Genomic DNA, 25088 nt, shown 5'->3' with positions numbered 1-25088 from the left:
TGAACACGAAGATCGAATTGCTTTTCTGAAAACACAATGAATTGGTACTTCGTCTGTTCGAATTCAGCAGTTTGGAGGTCATGCCAGTCGATCGGACGCTAAATACGGTCCAAAGATACAAGCACAAACGTATGAACCGTAAATGGCGATCGTTTTATTACTTCTACTAGACACAAAAATTTGCTTATGCTTAATCTAATCTCAAGGGGTAAAAATTTGAGAGAAACACATTGCAAATTTCAGAATCTACAGCATTGAAACTGGAAGCCGATGCAGCGAGCCTTGTGCTTTCTCAAGTCCATGGCTTCCGATTTCGGCATTTGCACAGGACTGCCAGTCCATTCCCATCCCAACCTGTGATCATGATTTCGCACAAGTATTATCAGGAATTAATCATGTATTAATTTAATTAATTGCCTAACTATATTGTAAAACAACGTATTTGGTAACGTACACCGGAAACGCGAAGGAGCCTGTGCTGCCGTCCGATTGATTTGAATCGCTTGATTCAACTGACACGGTCGGACGATTCTCGACATTGCTACTCGGAGGCGGTTCTTGACCGGAGTAGGTTTCCTCGTCTTCCTCGTCCTTTGCAAAATAATTATATTTCAAGAAAAGAAGATATAAGGTAGAATTACTTTTACATGTAAGCAGTCATTCCTTCGTACAGACAAATCACAGTTTATAACGAACGTGCATATTCTTTGGAAAGGAAAATTTGAAACATAAAAGAAGGGACTCTACCTTTTGGTCAAAGATGATAGATTTTCCATCATTTGTGGGGTAAATATCATAAGCTTTTCCAGTCAACCTCTCCTCATTGCTACGCCTTTCAACTGCCTTTGTATCCTCCCCATAACTAAGCTGTTTTGATCAAACAAAAGCAAAAGAAATTAATCAAATTAACCTTCTTTTAAAGGGGAAATTTCCCCTTCTCTCGGTCATCAACACTGTCGCAATTCCTAACCTTCCGATTGACATGCCTCGGCGAGTTTCTTGACGCGCAATCTCTCACGTTCGACGCTTCCACTTTGCCGTTTTTCACAACTTCAAATGCTCCATCTTCTTTAAAGCAGAACACTATATACTCCTCCTCATCTGAAAAATGTGGCCTGCAGCTTGAGTCATTAGAACTCGTATTTTCGACCGGGGAACTGCTGTCTTTAACTTGTTTAGGACCATGTCTTAATCGTCGCTCTCTGTCACATTTTTTGTGCCGCGACATCTTTTTCCCCATCTCATTGCTTCTGCTTTCGCCCTGCGTATCGAGAGCCATGTTTCGTATTGGCAATTGCGGCATTGCAGGGCAAAATCTCCCGGCTGGTTCATCATCTATATAAACAAAAAAGAAGAAGAAAAACAAAAAGGATTACCCGATTTGAAATAAACTACGATAGTTAAGATCAAATACCTCCTAAATGGGGTTTTATTTGAATGTTTTATCGATCATTGCGCTTACCCAAAGGAAACCTGCAAGCCAAGAAACATGAAGCCCAGCCCTTCACGCGCCATCTCACTAGCCTTGTCATTGTCCATGGTGTGCTGCACATTTTGATTATCTCAATTTGAGAGAGAGAGAGAGAGAGAGAGAGAGAGAGAGAGAGAGAGAGGAGGCAAAACTTAAATGACTATTTGAATTTGAAAAAAGGGGGATGAATGTCAAGGGAGTTACAGTGTTAATCCATAATTAGTAATTAGTCAGTTATGTTGCTAAACATTGTAAAACGAAAAAGAAAAGAAAATTATGTAATTATTATTGCTGGCAAATCATCCCCTAATTCATGCCAAAAAAAAATCATGTTATATTAATACAGTGGCGGTCAAACACCAAAAATTATTAATAAATATAGCGGTATGATCTAATTAATCTGAGAAATTGTGTGTAACATTATAAATCTTCTAGTAGTGTATGAGCGTGACATTGTATCCGATAATTGCGTCCATTTGGTGCGCAGAATGAGTTCTTGCAATGCAAAATCCGCGAGCAAGCCTAAACATGCCGGTGCCTCCAAGGACCGGCATCTCCCTCTCTTCGCTCATCACCGGGTTCCGACCCACCACGCTAAATGTGCTGCCGTTGTAAGCTCCACCAGTGAACCCATACGTTAGTGTCATGAGGAGGCTGAACTCGTCCCGTTGCGAGGCCATGGAGTATATCCCTTGCGCCCGTCCCATCAGGGCGGACTTGGGGTCAGGCGTGGCCGTGAGAGGATTGTCCATCATGTAAACTGACCCGAAAAGGGCGGCGATTGGGTCCGTGCCTGTGTAGTTGGACAACCGGCCTGCAACTCTTACTGCGGTCGGGTTTGGCCCGCCTACGACGTCGTGCATGTAGAACTGCATTCTTGTGATGCTGCGTTTCAAACCCTCTGTGGTAGGGGTACAACACGTTAATGCAAGAGCTGCAATGAGGAGGAGGAGCTTGCTAGTCACAGCAGCCATGGCGGATTCTCTTCTTTCTTTCAATTTCTGTAGCTGCTAACAATGCAGATTGTAATATATGCATCTATATGTGTATGTATACGTGTATATATAGATCCACACTAGTTTTTTCAACGGCAGAATGGTCCATGATGTTAATTTCTGGTAGGCTTTTCACGGATGCAGAAGAAAGTTGTTCCCCTTCAAATATGATGGGCTAGAATATATATATCTTCCAGAATATTTACTTTGCATGTAAGTTTGAAACCTAAACGTCACGCTTATGGATTACTCACTGTTTCTTCTGCCATTTCAAATAATTTGAACATAGGTTGGTGATTGGTCGGTGATCATTCAATTTGGCAAAGAATAATATTTCTGCAAAACAATGAAATAAGGCAATTTATAATGTCAAAATAATACAATCAAAGGGAGAGAGTCCAAATTAGGCAAGTGATTTTCGCATAAAAAAATGAGAATCACATGTGTTTTTTTCTCCATACAAACTTCTTTTTAATCATGCTGTTTATAATTGATTTATTTATTTTGTGGATCAGAAATACAAACCTCTTTGCAATCATGTTCGTTATTTATATTTAATTTATTCAATCTGATCATAAATAAAGAAAAGTGCGTAGAAGAAGAAAAAAAAAAATGTAATTATCATTTTTTTTCTCACTTGCCTAACATTCCTCCCCCTTTTCTAGTCTTCAATAGTTGAAAAAGAAAGAAAAGTAAATTGATTGGCATAAACAAAGAGGGGTTTAAGACATAAAATTACTATTGTCAAAGAAAATTAAGAAATTAAGGCTATAAAAAGTCAACAAAATAAACAAGGATGAGTGATTGGAGGAGGACATTAAGGACAAGTAACCTCGATTGCAAAATAAACGCTTTTAACTAATTAAGTTTTTTTTTTTTTTTTGAACAAACGATATTTCTACTTTAGGATTGAAAGCGTTAATTTTTTCTTCTCACTTGCCTAACATTCCTCCCTCTTTTCTAGTCTTCAAAAGTAAAGAAAGAAAGAAAAGAAAATTGATTGGCATAAACAAAGAGGGGTTTAAGATATAAAATTACTATTGTCAAAGAAAATTAAGAAATTAAGCAATTAAGGCTATAAAAAGTCAACAAAATAAACAAGGATGAGTGATTGGAGGAGGATATTAAGGACATGTAACATCGATTGCAAAATAAACGCTTTTAACTAAGTAAGTTTTTTTGTTTTTATTTTTAACAAAGGATATTTCTACATTAGGGTTGAAAGAGTGAATATTTTCTTCTCACTTGCCTAACATTCCTCCCCCTTTTCTAGTCTTCAATAGTAAAAAAAGAAAGAAAAGAAAATTGATTGGCATAAACAAAGAGGGGTTTAAGATATAAAATTACTATTGTCAAAGAAAATTAAGAAATTAAGCAATTAAGGCCATAAAATGTCAACAAAATAAACATGGATGAGTGTTGATGAGCATGATGAGTGATTGGAGGAGAACATTAAGGACATGTGACCTCGATTGCAAAATAAATGCTTTTAACTAAGGTTTTTTTTTTTTTTTTTTTTTTTAATTTTTAATTTTATTTGAACAAACGATATTTCTACTTTAGGGTTGGAAGAGTGAATTAAGCCTCGTAATGGGCTAGCAATAATGTGGTTCAAATTTTCTTTTGGCGGGAATTGAACTTAAGATCTCTCACTTACAAGTGAAGAGGAATACCACTAAACTGTAGTACTAAGACCTACTCCAACCTTTGGAGTAAACTCAAATTTTAGGTTCTAAACTTACTCCAATTTGCTCCAACCCTAGAGGCAAATATGATTTTTAACACAAAATTCATTTATGGGGCAAATTTAGGCCAAGATTCCTCTGGTTTAGTGGGCCGGCCTGTCATATATGTGCATTTTTTAGTTTTATATTTATAAATTCATTGAATCTAACATCTAAGATCTAATATGATCAAATCCACCTATAAAAAAAAAGAAATCTAACGGTCTAAATTTAAATCCAACGGCTAAAGTAATAATTTTTTTTTAATAAGTTTCATATTATTCATAGCGTTCCACGAGTTTTATGGTGTTGATTTAGTGATTTTTCAATATTTATCGGAATCTAAATATTTTTATGATAAAATGTTCATAAAATTAAATTAGAATAGTCTACATAATTTTTAATTTTATTTTTAAAACGTTAGTTGAACAAAAAAATTATCTTAAATTTATTATTTAATAATATCGGGCTAAAAATTTAACTGAAAAGAGTTAAAGTAGAAAAATTGTTTCTGGATTAAAAATTTTAGATTTTAATCTAAAGATTAGAGACGCTCTAAAAGACTCTTAACCAATTGAATTACCTGAAAGTTTGTCAGCATGATTGATAAAATGTTGGCCCACAAGATACACAATTGCCATGGGGTTTTTAATGTTCCCTTGGGCCTAGGATAGAACATCATTTGGGCCTAGTGCAATGTCACGTGTCAAGCACCAAAACTGCACGTGACCTGCGCCAAATAAAAGTTACAATCAGAGAGAGAGAGAGAGAGAGAGAGAGAGAGAGAGTGACAGCCTGAAATTCCCCCGCCAAACCCAAAAAGCAAAAAACCAGAAGAAACCCTTGCTGCCAGTGAGAATTCCGAAGCTTGGGAGAGAAGCAATTGGAGCATGGCGGAAGGCCTGATTGAGATCCAGGTCCGTGCGCTGGAAGGCAAACCGGCCACGATTTCGGTCCCGGTCGACGAAACCATCGACGGCCTCAAGCTCCTTCTCAAGCAATTTTTCCCACCAGCCAAAAGCTCCCCCAATTTTCACCTTTTTTTCAAGGTAGCAATTCTTTCTCTCCTTCTCTTTGTTTTCAAATTAGGGTCTTTTACATGTAAGTCTTAGACGGGATTACACTTTAGAGAAAAACACTTCAAAGCGGAATACTTTAGAAAAACACCCTTCTTAATTTGGAGTGGGAGAAGGCCAACAAGGGAAATGTTGCAATTTACTATCTTCTTTTTTTTGTGTAATTGTGTGTCAGGGTGAGAAGTTGAGGCTGCAGAGTCAGATTGGAAGGCTCAACATTCGTCCGGGTGAGTTTCTAGTGCTTGCCCCATTTACTAAGAAAGACCCGAATTGTAATGAGACCCCGAAATCTGAACAAACGAAAACACCAGTGAATTGTCCTAGTAAAAGCTCGATTAAGAAGTTTGCTGATTCGGTGTGGTCTGATATGATGGAAGACTTAACCTTTTTACATGACAATTCAAATGATAAAACTCCGAAGGGGCCTAGTGTAGGAAGTTTCAATCTTGGAGGTAGAAGTGAGGTAAATGATGAAGCCACTAGTTCTCGCTCTTGTGGAGCAAAGCGAAAAATGGGAACTTTTGATTGTGATGACATTGTATTGGATATATTGCGTTCTAGTAGAAATAGAAGTGTCCTTGATGAACAGACTTTTAAAAGGTTTATTGAGGTTTTGGAGACGGTGAGTTGTTTATCAGACCCTTATTCCCGGGACTGCTTGTTGTGGAGAAGAGCTGTTTTGCGGCAACAGGGCTTTGGCACCGGACTGCATAAAGGCAATAGTAGTTCATGCTTGTGTCCAGCGTGGTTGAAGATAATCATGAAGGCATTTGCTTTCTTAAACACTTTTTCTGCATTTCTTCAATTACAGCAGGTGAGAACAACCTCAATCGTTTTGGAGCAAGCGTTGCACCAGCTTGGGAAATTTGGAGTTAGGCTTGGTATGAAGGACATAGAGCATCTTTCCATTATTTCTCCTAAGGTAATTTATGCCGCCGTGTGAACACACTGAGTGTAATATAATCTATGCCATCTGGTTTTTTGTTAATGCAGGTAGTACATCTTTACTGTGTGTAATATAATCTTTGCCATCTGGATCTTTGGTAATGCAGGTAGTACATTTTGCAAATGAGAATGCAGAGCTGGAAGGTTCTGGTAATGTGCTTGTTATTATCAATGGTTCAACAGGACAGAATGGTCGAAATGAAGATCTTCGTAAATATGGTATTGTGAAGATGTGCGAATTTTTTTTTTACCATTTCCAGAGTTTTCTAAAATAAATATATGGGCTTTTAACTGGATAGTTTGTTTACATATGGTCATGTTCATGTTTGCTAGCTTGCAAGCAAATGGATATTTCAAAGATTATCAGTTTATCGAAAATACGGGAAAGTTCTTTCAGAAGTAATTTGTGGGAGGCTGTAGAGTTGTTAATGGTATGTCTAATTGTTCTCTCTCTCTCTCTCTCGCTCTCTCTCTCTCTCTCTATGCCTGTCTTTTATGAGCATTATTAGTGTTCGAATCCTATAGATTACAACTTGATATGAATTTTCATGGCAGTTTAAAACTGGAAATGAGACTTCCATGGATTTTTCCTTGGAAGACTTGCTCAAATCAGTGAAGGAATGTGGTCCTGCTACAAGAGGAAATGAAGCAAAACGACTAAGGGTAACACGTGCAGCTTCAAATAATTATTTTGACCGAAATCAATCTAAAGCTTCAAGAAAACATCGATGCTGTGTAGGTTTTCAACTTTTCATCCTCAACTTACTTTATTCAGGTTCCATTTTTGTGTTTTCCTTGTTTATCATAAGTTGTATCTTGTATGTTCAATCTTCATACTCTACAGAGGTGGAAAAACAAAATCGAAGGTGATATCAATTCAGTATCATCTAATTAACTTGTAGAGAGTTGACATGTTTTTGTACTGTAATCCAACATTTGTGCCCTTGGTGAATTTACTGGCATACTAACTGGTGCCTCCATCCAGTTAGTACCTAAGGGGAGAGGAGATTGCATTTGATCCAATAGCCATTGGTATTAATACATGTAGAATAGAAGTTGCTTAGTAATTAGAAAAAGGCTGCAATTATCGTTAGATGTTCTTTAACAGCCTACTAATGTGATAATGAATGACAATGAACACCTGATGGAGGATTTCTACCTACAGAAAAGAAGTGGTAGCAGATCCTTGACTAATGGACGTTAATTGTTTTGTTATGTCTCACTGGAGTTATCAGTATCTTTTGATCTTCAAAGTGCGGAGTTCTTTTTGTATGCTCTGAGAGATGACACTATTGTAACACTGTTTTGTGTCAACAGTTAACAGATTCATTCCAACCAGAGGAGATGATTAAACATCTTAGAGAGGGACTTGGATCGAAAGGACAGGTTTTCTCTACACTTTTCTTGTAACTGTTTGTTTAATTTTGGGAAATGAAAAGGTGAAATACCCAAAAAATTGAAGTAGGTAAGGTAGAAGCTCTGTAGGATAATCACTTTGGGTTTTTGGAAGCTATGAAACATTTTCCAAATAAAATATTTGTTCACAACTTATGCCCCTAAGACTCATTTGGATCTGGCATGCTGTCAAGTCTCTAACAGTAAGTACATTGTAACCTCTGCTAATGCTGCACTGTGAAACTGTGGATGCAGATAGTGCATGTTGAAGACATTAGTGCTCGGAGAGCTGCTTATGTAGAAGTTCCACATGAACTATCTGAAAACATGAGATCTGCACTTCGTAGCACTGGAATCACTCAATTATATACTCATCAGGTATGGATATTTTCTAGGCTACATGCTACTGCCCTTCTGAGGAAAACCAGCTGGTTAATGTGTTTCAACTTTTTTCTTTTTTTTTTCCTCATGATATTTACAGGCAGAGTCAATACAAGCCTCACTTTCTGGGAAGAATGTTGTTGTGGCAACAATGACATCGAGTGGAAAATCTCTTTGCTACAATCTGCCGGTCTTAGAAGCTCTGTCCCACAGTTCATCCGCTTGTGCTCTATATTTATTTCCAACAAAGGTTGTACATAGGATGCAAAAACCATCTTCTTTGGTCTTGTGTTTGATAAAAAATAATTTTTTTTATTTTATTTTATTTTTTATAAATCCCAATTATTTATGATGCAGGCTTTAGCTCAGGATCAACTAAGAAGTTTGTTGGCTATAACCAAAGGATTCAATTGTGACTTAAACATTGGTGTATATGACGGTGACACTCCTCAGGAGGAGAGGACATGGCTGCGTCAAAATGCTAGGCTGGTGATTTTTGGCATTTTACTTAGTTTGCTTCCTCTCCTAAGTTTATGCTGAAATTCTTATCTGCTTGAATGTAGCTAATCACAAATCCAGATATGTTGCATGTATCACTCCTGCCATACCATAAAGGATTTCGGCGGATTTTGGAAAATCTCAGGTATTGTCTCTTGGACTTTCATGAATCGTTTCTGTCAGCAGGTGATTCATCTATCTGTGTGCGCGTGTGTTTGCATGCCATGCTCTTACGTTTCTTTGGTGTTTTATGATTTAAGTTATTTTAACAGGTTATTTGAGCAGTATGTAGTTTTATTGGTATATTATTACATTAATTATACCACAGAGATTGATTTCATATACTGCAGTTTTATTGGTATATTATTACATTAATTATACCACAGAGATTGATTTCATATTTGATACGTTAGGTTTGTTGTCATTGATGAGGCACATGTGTATAAGGGAGCATTTGGTTGTCATACTGCTCTAATATTAAGAAGACTTCGCCGGCTCTGCTCACATGGTAAATCTTTCCCTTTGAGTTTACAAAATATGGGACTTTTTGTTTACTTTTCCATTGAAATTGGAAAGCTAAAAAGCTGTTTGTTTCTTTGTAGTATATGGAAGTGATCCTTCTTTTGTGTTTTCTACTGCAACTTCGGCAAATCCTCATGATCATTGCATGGTAAAGATTTTCAATTAGAATTATAAAATCATTTATCTCGTTATACAAAGTTCGACATTGATGGTTTTTTTTATTTGATGATTTTCATCTTGTGCCTTTATGAGCTTGTTCTCAATAGTACGCAATTATCTTGATTCGATGAGTAAAAGAAACAAGACCGCCTGGGGTTTAGAAAATAAATTTGGTTTATCATTGTATAATTTTGTTTCAGCACATAGCCTTGTTGGTGGGAAGCTCAACCTGTATAGCTTTGGGGTGTTGAGAAGACATTTAAACTAACTAGATGAATTTTGTGCATGCATATGTTCCACTTGTTGTATTGTATTGTTAGGTTGCTGAGACGAGTTGTCAATTTGTCATATTCTGATTCTTCAGGAACTTGCTAGTCTACCAACTTTAGAGCTGATTCAGAATGATGGAAGTCCGTCTGCAAGAAAGCTTTTCGTCCTTTGGAATCCTATTGTGAATCTACAAAGACAAACTGTTGGTGTTCTATATCCTATTCTTTGTGATCAACTCAGATATTAGTTAATTTGCTAAAGCCTAGTGTTGTTTCTTTACAGACGTCGACGACAACCAATAATATTATGGATAATGGTAACTCTGCTGTTGAAAATGCTAATCCCCATACTTCAAGGTAAAAGCTTGCTACATATATAGGGCATGCAGAATGAGAGTAATTTCTTTAACCATGATCTGTGGTTTTGCATGCCATTCTAAATCTGAGTTAGCAATGAGAGTAGCTTGAAAAGTTTTATACCATGTGATTTTTCCCATCTTTAGACTGCCACAGTTTTAATGCCTCTTTTTCTTTCCATGATAGTTTAAGAGGCGTCCAGGGCATGAGCATGCGATGGTCCCTAAGAAGGTTGATCTGTCTCCATAGGGTAGTTTGAGTGGCTTGGTTGCTAAGAATGATTACATGCCTCCTAGCTCCTGTGAAGTAGACATTTAGCATATTTCATATTAAGTAGCGGTGTATCTTAGTAGTTAAATTAAGCTGCTTACTTGGAATTGCAAATGGTAGTTTCGTTGGACCTTACCATGTGATACACTGCTAGTACCTTAAAATTCTGGTATTCACTTCTGTTTCTCTCAATATTTTTTTGGCTCAGTCATGATGCAGATTTCTTTTTGTGGTTTTGGAACCTCAACACCTGATGCATTAATTAATCTTTGCAGCCCAATGATGGATCTTTCATGCCTCTTCGCTGAAATGGTACAGCATGGTCTACGTTGCATTGCGTTTTGCAAAACACGCAAGCTTTGTGAACTTGTGTTGTGCTATACGTATGTATAATCACTTTCATGTATTTCAGTACTAAATGCCACATGATATGATTAAAGATTTATGGCATTGTTAGCCCCATGGTTTTGTTATTTACCTTGTGTTTGGACTTACTGCTAATATAGTAAAGAAGGTTTATTTCATGAAATAAATTAATATAATTCTGCAGGCGTGGGATTCTTCTGGAGACCGCACCCAATTTAGCGGACTCTATATGTTCTTATCGTGGTGGTTACATTGCAGAGGTTAGTAAAAGCTGTTCACCCTGCATTATGTTCTGCCAGTAGTTAATTTTGGTTGAGGTATACAACTGGTTTTTAATTGATTGACTGATGGAGCAGGATAGGAGAAAGATAGAGAGGGATTTTTTCAATGGAAAACTTTGTGGTATTGCTGCAACAAATGCCCTTGAATTGGGTATTGATGTTGGACACATAGATGCAACTCTTCATTTGGGTTTTCCTGGTAGTATATCTAGGTATAGTTCCAGGCCATCAATGCTTTAGCTTATTGTTCAAATTGTTACGATTTAGTATTTTATTGCTTTCCATAATTGTTTGCACTTTTCTGTCTTTGTTAATAGCTTGTGGCAACAAGCTGGCAGGGCTGGAAGGAGAGAGAGACATTCTCTTGCAGTGTATGTTGCATTTGAAGGGCCCCTTGATCAATACTTCATGAAACAACCAAATAAACTTTTTGGAAGCCCAATTGAGCGCTGCCATGTCGATGCTAAGAACCAAATGGTTTAAAATTTTCCATCATCAATATTCCTTCCATTTGTTTGTGTCTAAAGAAATGGCGATAATGATTTTGTGCTTCTTGATATCTGTTTCCTTGTAGGTTCTTGCACAGCATTTGGTTTGTGCTGCTCTAGAACACCCCCTGAGTTCGTCTTATGATGAAAGGTTTTTCGGCTCTGGTATGAACAGTGCCATAGTGCCTCTTAAAAATAAAGGGTATTTGAGTCTTGATCCATCTTGTAATTCGTCTGCTGAGATTTGGAACTATATTGGGCAAGAGGTACATAATTTCTTTGCATTATCTGAGTTGATTTTTCCGTTCTTTTGGTTATAGTTTCTTTTCCTCTTGTAGCGTGCTCTAGTGAGCTCTGTGTATATATTTTAAGGAAGACTGGCTTTGGTTTTTAACATGACATTATTTGTGCATATTTTTTCTAGAAAATGCCTTCACGTTCAGTAAGCATCCGATCAATAGATTCTGAGAAATACAAAGTTATAGACCAGCAAAAGAAAGAAATCCTTGAAGAGATCGAGGAGGGCAAGGCTTTCTTTCAGGTAAACTATAATGCACATTAATAGTACATTTGCTATCTTGTTGGAAATCTATTAAGTATTCTGCACACCCCATTTATATCTTTACTAATTTTCTTTAGACAATTTAATGATACTTCACTCCAGGTATATAAAGGTGCTGTTTATATGAACCAAGGAAATACATACCTGGTCACAAGCTTAGATACGTGGAGTAAGGAAGCTTTATGCAAAGCAGCTAATTTGGATTATTACACAAAACCCCGTGATTGCACAAGAGTTCATATCATGGGTGGTAATATGGTATGTCAGTTCTTAACATTTATTCGTTGTTCTGAATGCCTTTCCATAAATTGCATGAGTCAATCTGGTGATTGGAAATCCATGATGGTCTTGTATCTCAGAATTTGGATACTAATACAGGAACAGATAAGTTTGTATGTTATACAGGATTATTGTTAGATATTTGGAGTAGGCTCATATATCTGATATTGAAGTAGTCAATAGTACACCCTTTCTGGATTGCCCGTATCTCTCCCCCATACAATGAAGAGGCCAGCGTTCAGCTTTGGCCGCTGTTCAGTGCCTTGAAACAGTTATCTCTGCAATTTTTCAATTCATTAACTTGGAATTTTGTTTTTGTTTATGTCTCATACTCCTCTCTATGGCATTTCATCATGCTTATGAGTTATGATGATTTCTAAACGCTCACCTGCTACACGTCCTGGTGTTGTAGGCTCATCCACCTAAGGTTTCCAGAACATCTGCCCGAACAGATTCTTGCAAAGTAACAACTAGATGGCTTGGATACTTTAGCATATGTAAAGCAACGCACGAGGTACTTGAATCAGTTGAACATAAACTTCCGGAATATACTTATGAGTCACAGGTAAACCTGAGTACTTTTTAACTTTGTCAATGGTTCTATTGTTTGGTGTTTTTAAACTTTAAATTGTTGTTTGGTTCTTTTGTATATATAAAATGTTTCATCGTTTCATCCAAACAGGCAGTGTGGGTTCCAGTTCCACATTGGATAAGGGAAGCAGTGGAGGCGAAAGACCTTGATTTCCGTGCTGGACTGCATGCTGCAACACATGCTGTTCTACACGTTGTGCCTTTGTGAGTCCCTTACATTTCTCTTTCTTATATAACATTCTTGTTCGCCATTGAGATTTTCTTAAGAATTTAAAGCATCTGACTGCATTGTGATGCTTGATGTTGTCATGTGCAGACGGATAATATGCAACTTATCTGACTTGGCTCCAGAGTGTCCATACCCTACTGACAAATCCTACTTTCCAGAAAGGATTCTATTATATGACCAGCATCGTGGAGGGACTGGTGTCTCTGTACAGGTGAGTTAGATGAAACTTTGTTCAAATTCGTAAATCATCAGAAGATGGCTTCGTTCCGATGCCCTGGCTTGGTTTCCGGAGATAATTCTGACCTCTGGACAGCAATATGTATGTTGACCCTCTGTTGAAACTGATATGCTTGGACATGTAATAGGTTCAGCCGATATTTATGGAGCTCTTTACTTCTGCTATCGAACTTCTTACATCTTGCAGCTGCTCAAGATATGGTGGCTGCCCTAACTGTGTACAAGTATGTCTCACATTCTCTATATTTACCCTCTCTCTCTCTCTCTGACTTGACTTGAAACATTTTGTGTCGCAGAGTTTTGTGTGCACGGCATATAATGAAGATTTACATAGGGAGACAGCAATTATGATCCTTAAGGTGGTTGTTGTTGTTGTATCCGTTTATGTTGGTTTGTCTCCCGTCATTGTGTTGACTGGTTTTCTTGTCCATTCAGGGTGTTCTTGAAGCAGAAAACTTAAACACACGGGGATCTCCCGAGTCATTGAAATCTTCGGTGAAGCAAGACGGAAGTAGAGGAACGGGCAATGGGTACCTACAACCATCACCGTCACCACCACCACCACATCCCTAACGCTAAATGGGATACTGACGGGATTAACTTCATTCTTTCGAATTCTCGGTGTGTAGAACAAGAAGGTTTACAAGCTTTGCAGTTTTGTTTTATTTTATTTGGTCGAAACAAGCTTTGTAATTTCTCAGCCACTGTAGTTTACGTTGTAGTATTTCTTGATGGAATGTTTTATATAAGGTTAAACTGGGTTTAGTGTTAGAATTATTCTGATTCTTGACCTAGTACTGTATTGTACCATCAAAGCTTTTACGGCTTGTTTATTTTGTATGGAATGCGAATTAGAATTATTTCGATTCTTGAATTATTGTGTTTACTAAAACATGAGCAGTAGAATTATTCTAAATTTGTAATTCTTCATGAGTTAAAAAAGTAATAATTTTATTTTAGAATTCGTAATCCTACACATAAAAATTTGGAAAACAGAGAAATTATGTGAGCTAGTTGGTTTCATATTAATTTCATCTCTTATTTTCTCGATTCATGACTTCTCTCTTGTTGAAAAACATATCATCAACTTTTGGTTAGAAACTTGTAGAAACCAATTCAGCTATAAAAAAATTATCGTAAAAAATATAAAAAAAAAACAATATTAAAAAAGCAGAATAAAAGTGTCCGGCATTTTGTATTCTGTGAAACCATAAAAAATTGTCGTAAAAAAAAATGCAAAAATAAAAGTGTCCGGCATTTTATATTCTGTGAAAACATAAAAAAATTACTGTAAAAAATTAAAAAAAAATGCAAAAAATATGGCCCATGCAGGTCTCGAACCTGCGACCTTCGCGTTATTAGCACGACGCTCTAACCAGCTGAGCTAATAGGCCAATTTTGGTTGTTGTTTTAACGTTTATATATATAAATTTAGAAAAATCCGAGGTATTACATGTGTGAATATTTTTTGCTTACCACAAGCCCTTCACAAAGATGAGAAGGAAGAAACCCCAGACGCCGATGGTGATAGTAAACTTGGGACTGTTAGCTTCTGCAGCTTCTATTGGCGGATTAGTCAATAAGATGGTTGGCCGGATTGGGGACACGCCCATTATTGGTGCATGGACATATGCCAACAATCTCTGCGCAGTTTCTGCTACGGCCAAAGCCGAAGCGATTATTCGTGGCACGGTTGCAAGGGATGTGGCAGCTCTTATGGAGTTCAAAGGTGTTTCTCTCATGGAAGCAGCAGATTATGTCGCGGTCGTGGAGGAGGGTGCTCCAAAAGGAAATGTAGGGCTGGTTGCCGTGTCTGCCGTAGGTGAAGTCACCATATATGATATATGCCTTTCAATACCACCGGTATGTTTCGAGCTTGGGCTACTGAGGATCAGCCCGGGCCCTTGCCCAGCAACCAAGGATTGTTAGCAATGCAGTTGGAATGTTATGATAATATATATGTTGAAATGATAATTTGAATTGGAAGTTTTTGTTAGAAATGCAGTTGAAGGCTTGAAGCTATTTCTTTTAGAAATCAACTCTCTAGTAATTATCTAAAATTGAAATTATTAAAATTTTACTTGCAAACCACTTTAACTCAAAATAGGCTAAATAGATTATAAATCTTATTAATTGAAAAGAATGCGGTATGAGACTCGAATTATGATGATATAATTATGATGGTTTTGCTTCAAAAATGCAAGAAGACGATTTCTTACAAAATGTTGAAATTTCATGGAGTTGTTTTGCTTGAAGTTGGTGCATATGATTTTGCGGATAGGATATGTTTATGACTGGGTCAAGTCCATGAATTAAGGGAACACTAAACACATTTGCATCCACAAATTGACCCCATAAAATGTTGTGGTTCTTGTGAATTATATTAATTAATTACAAGATTAATTGTTTCGTGTCTTTTAATTAGATTATGGCTTCTGTCTCTCTTGGTGTTGATCAAGAAATTATCTCAACCCTCCCTAAGGACACAGGCTGGGCAGCTGAGCATTACTACCAGTACCAGAACTTCTGGTACCCCCAGGTTTTTCTTGAAGGTGTGATTTGGGCACAACAGGATTTTAGGGCTAGGGACTCTGACATTTTCCTGGCCACCTTTCCCAAGTGTGGTACAACATGGGTGAAGGCTCTCATGATTGCCATAAAAAACCGGAAAGACTGCGATTATTCGTCACATCCATTGCTCACAAAGAACCCTCATGATATTGTGCCCTACATAGAGTTGCTTGTTCACCAAGACAATCCAGTTGAGTATCTCGACTCTATGGCCTCACCAAGATTGCTTGCATCCCATATCCCTCACTCATCGTTGCCGAACTCCCTTTTGGATTCAGATACGCGGGTTGTGTACATTGCAAGGAACCCGAAAGATGTTCTCGTTTCCTTTTGGGCATTTTCTGAAAAACTAAGGTCGAAGGTATATAGACTCCCTCCTCTCTCTCTAGAAGAAGGATTTGAGTTGTTTTGCAAAGGGGTTGCACTTGCAGGCCCGTTTTGGGATCATGTACTGGGGTACTGGGAAGCAAGCTTGAAAAACCCTAATAAGGTGCTATTTTTTAAGTTTGAGGATTTGAAAGCTGATACAGAAGGATGCGTAAAGAGGTTGGCAGAGTTCATAGGGTATCCATTTTCTTCAGAAGAAGAGAAAGAAGGGGCTGTGCAAGAAATAATAAAGTTTTGCAGTTTTGAGAACTTGAGTAGTTTGGAGGTGAACAAAAGTGGGACGTATCATGTGGGGCCGAAAACCGATGAAAAATTTAGCAACGATGTCTTCTTCAGACGAGGGGAGACCGGAGATTCACAGAAGCATCTAACGCCTGAGATGCTCGAGCGTCTTGACAAAATCACAGAGCAAAAGTTTGGGGCATCTGGTTTGAAGTTTTAGAAACTTAAGGGTAATATGTAATTGTTTGGGACGTTTGGTTTCTACCCATGTGTCTCGGGTTTGAAACTTGCCCATCTACTATATTAATGTAATAGTTTCGAATTCTTTCCCTCTCCTTAATATTAGTAGTTAAAAAAAATCATTCCATGACGAGTCCATGAGCTTGAAGTTATGCATAATTCTTGCATATACGAGATAAACTAATAAATGCTCCAACACAAAAATGCATTGTCGAGAGGCACATTAATGTGAGATCATAACTAGGCGAGTTTTCTTGGGTATTTCTAGATACTCAGTACTGACACATATTTGATTGTTTGATTTATTCAACGGCTTAAACTAACTGACTAAGGACTTGAAAGAATTGAAACACATGAATCAAATAATTGCTATTCAGTGCCAAATAATTAGAAATTATTATCTTAGCTAGGCAGTGTTCCAGCTTTTGTCTTTCGGAATGCTTGGCAGTAACACTTGAGCTCAAGTAGTAACATCTCGATTGTGTCTTCCTTTCTATCGTCATTGGAGATATTGTGGCATGCCTCAGAAACTAATTGGGAGGCTGAAGACCTGATGATCCGATAAGGATTCAGGACCGAAAGTCTACAGGTTTAGTAAACCTTTTATATGGGGAAGGAATATTCATGGCACTACATAAATTGAATAATGCTTGAGTTACCTCCTCAACTTATAATTAACATATCTTCAATGCAAGAATTTTATAATTAGAACAATTTATACTTTTTATCATCACTTAACAATCATATCTGCAAAAAAATCATTCAATTTGGAGATCATTTAAACATTTATATGCATCAAACAAATGGACGGTTCATTATAAGGATGATACTTGTTATCAAAATTGTTAATTGGTTTGACATGCATGGATGTGACTAAACGCTATTCCAATTGAATGATTTTTTTTACAGATATAATCTTTAGATGCTGCACAAAAATCATTCAATTTGAAGATCGTTTAAACATTCATATGTATCAAACAAATGGACATTTCATTATAAAGATGATACTTGTTATCAAAATTGTCGATTGGTTTGACATGCATGGATGTGACTAAACACTCTTCAAATTGATTGATATTTTTTACAGATATAATCTTTAGATGATGATAAAGAGTATGAACGGTTCCGAATGTAAAATTCATATGGTGAAGATACATTAATCATAAATGAGGGGATAAGTAGATTCCCATGAGTAGCACAAAAGTATTATCCATATAAATTTTCTTACTCAAATTTTGAACCATTAGATTAATAGATAATATTTTAATGGCTGATGCTAGGGAGACATTTGTAGACAAAATTTTGGAAATTAAAGAACATAGAAGTTGATGATTGGTTTATTACTTAAGCGTTGATAAATTTGTTTATTTCTATTGGTGACACATCATTTAGTTTACAAATTTTGTCTCCAATTTAATCGCCCTAGCATTACCCTAATTAAATATACTGGCATTCAACCCATAGGATGCATTGCTTAAGCATTGATAAACATGTTCATTTCTATTGGTGACACATCATTTAGTTTACAAATTTTGTTTCCAAATTTAGTCGTCATAACATTACCCTAATTAAATATACTGGCATTCAACCCATAGGGTGCACTGCCTTATCCACCATTTGTAAATTACATATTTTCATCATACGAATCAAAACTATTCGTTTTCTTAATTATCTTTCAAAGATCATCTTTGCAAAAAGTCATTTGAACTAGAAACCGCTTAGTTATCTATACGTACCAACTAAATAGACGATTAATCATAATATGTTACTTGGAACCAACTCTAAATTTATTCTATACATGAATAACTAAACGACATTCAATTTCATTGGTACTTTATAGAGATGATGCTCCAAACAATTCCAAGTTCTCCCGTTCTGTTAATAGAAGGGCTGCAAATGAGAGATTTGGAATAAGCACACGATGAGCAAATTATAATTAAATAGTATCGAACTCGTCAACCTTAAGAACTTCCACTTACGAATGGTGGCAAACGATCAATTAATTAACAATATTTAACAGAAAATTTCATTTCTTCCTTTCTCAAGCCATCGTAGAAGGAAAAGATTAGAAAAAAAAAAAAAAAAAAAAAAAAAAAAACATCTCCCCAATTCTACAGCTTGCAGAGGGGGGAAAAAGAAAACCCCATCAGGCAAAAAATCAATTTAAACTTTTCTAATTCTATAAAAACAATGCTCCTTTTCTTTCAGAAAACTATGATGCAAAAAGAAAACTGTCTAGCAAAATTCAAAAAATTTTCTACTTCTGACTTTACAATAACAGCGATCATATTTTCCGGCGCTGAGAGTTTAAAAGTCGTGATGATCGCATGAATTACGAGCAATCGAGAAGCAGCACATTCTAGCTTGTGACACAATCTTGCAGAAATGGGTGGCTTTGATTTACATACCGCTCCCAGAGTGGCTTATACCTGCCAATGGCCAACTTCAGCCACGGCTTCATGTACCCGTTAAAGTGAACCACCGCTGCACTCTCAATCAATCGGTTGTCAATGTTCAGATCGTACCCCAGTCCTAATACATGCCATCTCCTATCGAGCGGCTCTGTCAGACCGTAAAATGTTAGAAGCCCAGGCGGAAGAGTGCCCATCCTCCAAAGTGTCCCATCAGCATTCTGCTCCTGCCAGTAATGATACCGTGCAGTTACATTTGCTTTCTTCCAAGCAATTAAATCAAAGACATTCATACCAAAGGCCCATCCACATGCCTGTGGATCAAACTTGGCGCTGATGATTGGGTCTGAGAAATTGAGATACTTGTAATAACGATGAAATGCTTCAAGACAAGTTTCCACTGCTCCATTCACATTTCCATGCAAATCCAACGAGAAAAGTGGGGTCAGATCCTTCTGGACAACAACGTCGTCATCAAGAAAAACAATCTTCTCCAGCTGCGGATAGATCTCTGGAATGTAGAATCGAAGGTGATTGAGCAAAGACTGATACTTGGGGCTCCGCAGCTTTGGCACAACATCCATATCTTGATATCCACCAAAATAGTACTTTCGTGAATCTGCATCAAGGAGTTGTTTCACGACAGGAGCATAAGAAGCATTAAACCAAGAAAGTTCCTCAACATTCTGCACTTCTATTGTGGACCCTTTGAAATCGTTACTTTGGAACCAAGCCTGCATTGTGCCATAGTTGATCCCATTCGTGACAATGTGGAAGACCAGCTGTTTTGGATGGTCAGCATTGGAGACGGTGGAGTTGACAACCACAGAGGTGGCAACCACATTGTCTGAAAATATGCAGAAATGGTAGATATTGTTGTCCATGAGTCTGGGAGAATTTCTCTTCTCTTTGGCATGTTGTTGCAGAGATGGCTTTTTAAGCCAATCAGCTGTGAGTTTAACATTTAGGCAATGGAGGTTTTTGGGCAATGATTCAGCAGCTAGTTGCCCGAATACCATGCTTTGAACTGCTGCGGCATTTGCACGCTCTTCAAGGGCTTGGATATGAGATTTCATTGTCATTATTGTGGTTGCAACGTCATAATGTGCATCTTCGGCTCTTAATATAAGATATGATAGGCTTTTAATTATTGGCTCCGCTTCCTCTAATGTCACAGGCTCCCCCCTCATGGCAGCTGTTGACAGTACAAGCTGGCAACTCCGGATCTTTGAACTAAGCTCCCAAGCAAGATGAAGGTTGTTGTGCTCTTTGGCAATAATAACATAAGCTTTGGCAAGTGTCATTTGCTCAGCCAGCTGCCTGGAAAACGATCTAGCACTCAATATTTCTTCCGTAAAATTTAAACTCTCATGAGCAACCTGCTCAAGTCTCGTATATCTCTCCTGCAAAAGGGCAGTCACATTCAAGTAAGACACTGAACAAAGTGACAAGCCACATCACAAAGTAATAAAAGTCAATTCACATCAACCTAGGAGGAAATACTCGGGACCTCGCTTCAATTCCAACACTACTAAACCAAACCAAAGATAGTGCATAAATATGACTTACAAAGCATGAAAATGTTGCTAAACCAAATAGCTGGCTCAATGTCAAAAATGATTGACAGATTATTCATCATCTGTTATCAACAAAATACAAATTCAGACATTTTCCTCTAGAGACCATCTAAACTTTGACATTAGTTGTCAAATTGCTTCTATAAGTACAGGGTGAGAGTTCAGCTGCGTGTAAGCCACAATGTCATATTGTTAATTCAAGTTAGGGTATCACTCGTATCACTACAATTTTCTTATTGTGCTCTCTCTGATGCACATTACAATTGTATGAACAGATAAAACCAAAGTCATATGGTCAGAAGTTCTATACTCCAAAGTTATATTTTGGCAGGAACTTAAACATGGGAAACAGTTAGATCTCTAAGTCAAGTAGCACATAGGAAAAATTTTCAATGAGATACAAAAAGTCATACAAAAAAAAAAAGATAACTACAAACACATAAATAACAATTCAATCAGGAAAAAAAAAAAAAAAATAGCGGAAAGGCAAGCACAAGAGATTCCCCCCTGACAGGGTTTTTCTTCTTCTTTTCCTGTGCCAACGAAACTTTCATTCCAATGAAAAGAACACAACAATAGACCTCAGGCCCAAATGAACAAACAGAAAAGACATGCAGGCCAAATTCCAAAACGAAAGCAAGGACTGATCAAAGAGGAACAGTCAGGAGATGCAAAAAGAAAAACAGCAAAACAAGAAAGGAGAACCATTACACAAACTCCCCAATGATCAAAATCACACTGGTTGGGGAATAGAAGGCCATCCCGTGGTAAGATGAGTATAAGGGAAGTTGGGGCACTATCAACCAATGCCCCGGCACATAACTTCTGTCTAGCAAGCGGCACTAAGCAATCAGCGGCCTGATTTGCTTCTCGTGGAAACCACAACGAGTTAGATAAATCTACCAATCCAATAACAGGAACGGCAATTTAACCCCAACTATCAGCAAGTAAAAGTACAGTTATACATGTGGAATGGAAGCTCTATTGAACTCTTAGCTTGCAGGTTTGTTGTCTGCGAACCATATATGATCTCTAGCTTAACAATTGAACTGCTAACTATAAATATAATCCGCACTTGAAATAAATAAATGAAAAAAAAACATTATATAAAGAGTAGCAGCCAGAAACCAATAAGATCATATCATAACAGAGCCAACTAAAGGGCTGCAACACTTGCTTCAGCAGGAATTGCTACCGCTGTCGGAAAAGTGTTCAGTTCTTTCCTAAATTCCATCAACTAGAGATCCACTCACAAAAGGATTATATACACCCTGACTGCATATTAAAAGAAAAATCAAATATTCAAACCCAACAGAATGTGCAACCAAAACAAGAACGAAAAAAAAACCAATTTTGCATTTTGGTACTTCATCCGAAATTTCGCCATCAAAAGCCTTAAATAGATTCAAACAACAGTTCAAGCATACCAACTTTCCATCCACCAACACCAAATTAAAATGTTAATTAAACACGCAGTTCATCTAATCAAGATCATAAAACGCACACAAAAGCAGCAAATGGGAGAGCTGAGCAATCATACCAGCACCGGCTGCTCGACCCGATCTTCATGCTGGTTGTGGTTCACAACTAACAAAACCAGGCTTGCAACAGAGAAGAGTCCAAAAAGCGCCCAGATCCAATACGAAAACCTCCGTCGAACCGGGCGCCGATGCTCGGCCGCCCGCCGCCGCATCTTTGACTAATTTCCTCCACAACTAACCTTTAAATTACGAATCCGCACCGACCCATGTCCCAGATTTGATCAAAAAACCACCAAAAAGCCCTCCAAGCATATCAGCTCGGTTTGCTCACTTGGGCATCCACCAAATGTTCCCACCAATTCGATAAACCGATCAAAACTCAACCTTCACGCAATTTCAAGCAAAAACCTACAAAAATCACACCTCCGAAATCGATATCTTCCTCTGTTTTTCTCCCACTCTTTGGCGGGCAGCTTCGAATCAATCGAAAAATTGAAGAGATGGGCAACGACAATCAGAGCGTTTAGCTCTTGGGTGAGAGAGCAAAGAGTGATCCAGCTTGCGATCTGTCGTCGTCACTATGTGTGTAGGGGTTTCGACGACAGCGGAAGACATTAACCAGAGACAGCAGATGGTGTCTGATGTTTTTGGGGAGGGAAAATAAAGCAGTCACATGAGACCATGTGATTTTTTTTATTTATAAATTTACAAATAAGAAGGTTGCAATTATTTTAGTTTCCACTTTTGCTAATATTAATTACCAAATTTTTTGCCATACAAATCTACCAATTTTTATTTTTGTTTGGATGCATGAATGTACCATGTTTTTGTTTGGAATGCAAAAAAGGGTGACAGGTTCAAATTTCTTGTTCACATTGTTTGAAACATATATGTTATGGGTTTAATTGAAATTGTATTAGAATATAAGCGTTTTTAAAATAACTTTTTAAAAGAGTAAGTGTTTCTTCAAGATATTTGGGATACAAATTTAGAAGTGTTTATGAAAGCACTTGAAAACTTTTTCTCGAAGGTTAGTTGCACTTTTAGAAAGTATTTTAAGTATTTTTTGAATTATTTTAATTATTAATAAAAATTTCAACTTGCTTCTAAAATATAAATGTTTTTTTAGCCCAAGTACTTTCTAGATAATTATTTTCAAAAGGGCCATCAACTAATAAAATGAAATGTAAAGGGCCAATACATTAACATGGGATGGGCGATATACAACATAAAAGCGATTGAACAATATATCTTCGACTTTCGAAAACTATTTTTAGAATAAATGATTATTCACTAATTTACTCTAGTTCTGAGTTCGATTTGCACTCTCCCCTTTATTTTTTTCATTTTTATGCACTACTGTAGTTAGGATGTCCCGCGTGTGAAGTTCAATAGTCACGCGCTTTTTATGTCACTTTGTTTGTGTTGTTCACATTTTAGGGTTGAAATTCGTCATACGTGAGGGGACATGTTGACAATGAATCCCGCATTAATGAGAGGAGGGACCTCACATGTGCTTATAAGTAATTGAGCTACTCCCCTATATTGTTGATTGATTTTATGGTGGAACCTTAACTTTTTTTATTTGGGCATGATGACCCACATATGAAACTCAATGACCACACGTGCTCTAAGTCATCCAATTCATTTGTGTCCACGTGTTTAGCCCCAATGACCACACGTGCTCCAAGTCACCCGACCAAATGACCACACGTGTTTTAAGTCACCCAATTCATTTGTGTCCACGTGTTTAACTTGAAAATTTATCACATGTGAGAGCGTGTGAGGATGCGAAGGTAAAGAAGTCTCACATCTGTAAAAAGAGAAACCTTGTAAAGGCTTATAAAAGATTGAACTACTCTTCCAAATTGTCAATTAGTTTTATAGTGCAACACTGCAACCCCAATTTCTTCATCTCTAACAACCAGTTATTGCATCTCAAGTGTCAGCTATGGAGTCCACCGACAAGCAAACCTTAACTTAACTAGATATTTGGACTTCTCGCCACTTTTAGGAGATCAGATGTGCTTCTGTTGCTAGTTAGGATTTCAATTTTCTTCCATCTGTTAGTGGCAAATTAGTATATTTAGACTAACTACTGGAAAACATTGATTGTGTAAGTGGGAGAGGGACATCCATCTGCCTTCTGACTACAAATCACATGTGACAGATGCACAAAGAAGAAAATTAACTGAGAAATGTAGTTATCAGTGGGTCTCTATGTTCCTATATGCATTTATTTTCTCTTTGTTACCTGCACAAATCATAAAAATTTAAAAAAAAAAAAAAAATCAGAGTAATATTGAAAGGTTCTGCTACAGTTTGCTTATCCCCTTGAACGATGCCAGCTTCCACACGGGGAGGATTCTTTACTCCTTGAGTAAGAAGAAGACGGGGTTGCGGGTTACGCCATTGAAGCGAGTTGGCCGGAGACAAGCAGGCAGTGAGAAGAAGTGTGTTCTTAGTGTCCGGCCTGCACTCGCACTCGTAGCACGTCATGTCCTGAACTGCACAAGAAGTGAAAGTTCAGTTGATGGAAATATGGAAATTTTGTTGCTCCATAAAGTACTGACTGAAAAAGCCCCTCTTGAAGCATTTTTCATGGTACTAGCAAAAGTATTTCTCTCCATATATACCTTCTTGCATAATTTACAGAAGAACGAACCGTGCTATATATTGTAACTCAACCACAAGTATATATGTACGTGCCTACAAAAGCACACTCTATCATGTGGAATATGGCATATGAGTTCGCACTTTCCACCGATCGATTGCCAAAGTTAAGTTAACATAGCAAGATTTAGAAAAAAAAAAAAGTCACCACACTCGGACTAGTCACTTTAATTAGAAGGTGAAGGCATGAGCTGTTTTTTTAGGATACGGTTGTTCGATAATTATTTTGTTTTTAGCCTTGAGATATAAAAAAAGTATAAAGAAAAAGAAGAGGTCTTAAGAAGGGTGGTGAGAAAAAGAGGAATAAATAAAGAAGAACAAATGAAAGAAAACATTAACTTAACAGGTTTACAAGAACAACGATGTCAATTTTTATAAACAAAAAACAAACAGTACCATTTTATTAACAAAACAGGAAAAAGCTCTGCATT

At 37.3% G+C, this 25088-nt stretch overlaps 5 protein-coding genes and 1 non-coding gene across 7 annotated transcripts; 2 read left to right on the top strand and 4 right to left on the bottom strand.

The window, feature by feature from the left end:
- Nucleotides 1-29: 29 nt before the first annotated feature.
- Nucleotides 30-1553, bottom strand: LOC137713518 (protein BREAKING OF ASYMMETRY IN THE STOMATAL LINEAGE-like). Its single transcript, XM_068452824.1, has 5 exons — nt 1463-1553; nt 971-1335; nt 748-867; nt 455-591; nt 30-354 (listed from the first exon to the last, which is right to left on the bottom strand). The coding sequence occupies exons 1-5, from the start codon at nt 1551-1553 to the stop codon at nt 240-242; spliced, it is 828 nt and encodes a 275-aa protein (XP_068308925.1). The 3' UTR covers nt 30-239.
- A 346-nt stretch (nt 1554-1899) lies between these two features.
- On the bottom strand, nt 1900-2627 carry LOC137712084 (dirigent protein 23-like). The gene has a single exon (XM_068451228.1). It carries the CDS (start codon nt 2443-2445, stop codon nt 1903-1905), a length of 543 nt encoding a protein of 180 aa, XP_068307329.1. The 5' UTR covers nt 2446-2627; the 3' UTR covers nt 1900-1902.
- Nucleotides 2628-4991: 2364 nt separating this feature from the next.
- On the top strand, nt 4992-13955 carry LOC137713096 (uncharacterized). 2 transcript variants are annotated; one of them, XM_068452350.1, is made up of 27 exons: nt 4992-5239; nt 5442-6188; nt 6319-6430; nt 6545-6642; nt 6767-6946; nt 7529-7597; nt 7862-7984; nt 8088-8237; nt 8345-8476; nt 8551-8630; nt 8899-8993; nt 9088-9155; nt 9531-9638; nt 9719-9792; nt 10338-10445; nt 10613-10688; nt 10785-10921; nt 11027-11186; nt 11284-11463; nt 11622-11738; nt 11862-12017; nt 12451-12603; nt 12721-12833; nt 12946-13069; nt 13224-13319; nt 13392-13454; nt 13531-13955. In XM_068452350.1, exons 1-27 carry the CDS (start codon nt 5081-5083, stop codon nt 13666-13668), a joined length of 3816 nt encoding a protein of 1271 aa, XP_068308451.1. In that variant the 5' UTR covers nt 4992-5080; the 3' UTR covers nt 13669-13955. The 2 variants fall into 2 exon arrangements, with proteins under 2 accessions (XP_068308451.1, XP_068308453.1); XM_068452352.1 differs by lacking the exon at nt 13392-13454.
- A 460-nt stretch (nt 13956-14415) lies between these two features.
- TRNAI-AAU (transfer RNA isoleucine (anticodon AAU)) lies at nt 14416-14489 on the bottom strand. Its single transcript has one exon. It is a non-coding gene; the product is annotated as a tRNA-Ile (tRNA).
- Nucleotides 14490-14589: 100 nt separating this feature from the next.
- On the top strand, nt 14590-16495 carry LOC137712404 (cytosolic sulfotransferase 5-like). Its single transcript, XM_068451489.1, has 2 exons — nt 14590-14958; nt 15521-16495. The coding sequence occupies exons 1-2, from the start codon at nt 14590-14592 to the stop codon at nt 16493-16495; spliced, it is 1344 nt and encodes a 447-aa protein (XP_068307590.1).
- Nucleotides 16496-18503: 2008 nt separating this feature from the next.
- On the bottom strand, nt 18504-22644 carry LOC137713207 (hexosyltransferase GAUT11-like). Its single transcript, XM_068452482.1, has 2 exons — nt 22044-22644; nt 18504-20329 (listed from the first exon to the last, which is right to left on the bottom strand). The coding sequence occupies exons 1-2, from the start codon at nt 22194-22196 to the stop codon at nt 18875-18877; spliced, it is 1608 nt and encodes a 535-aa protein (XP_068308583.1). The 5' UTR covers nt 22197-22644; the 3' UTR covers nt 18504-18874.
- Between the last annotated feature and the right edge of the window lie 2444 nt (nt 22645-25088).

The sequence above is a fragment of the Pyrus communis genome, chromosome 13, assembly GCF_963583255.1.
Source record: "Pyrus communis chromosome 13, drPyrComm1.1, whole genome shotgun sequence".
NCBI lineage: Eukaryota > Viridiplantae > Streptophyta > Magnoliopsida > Rosales > Rosaceae > Pyrus > Pyrus communis.
Note: the sequence above shows the minus strand (reverse complement) of the source record. Positions and strands in the feature narration are given on the sequence as shown.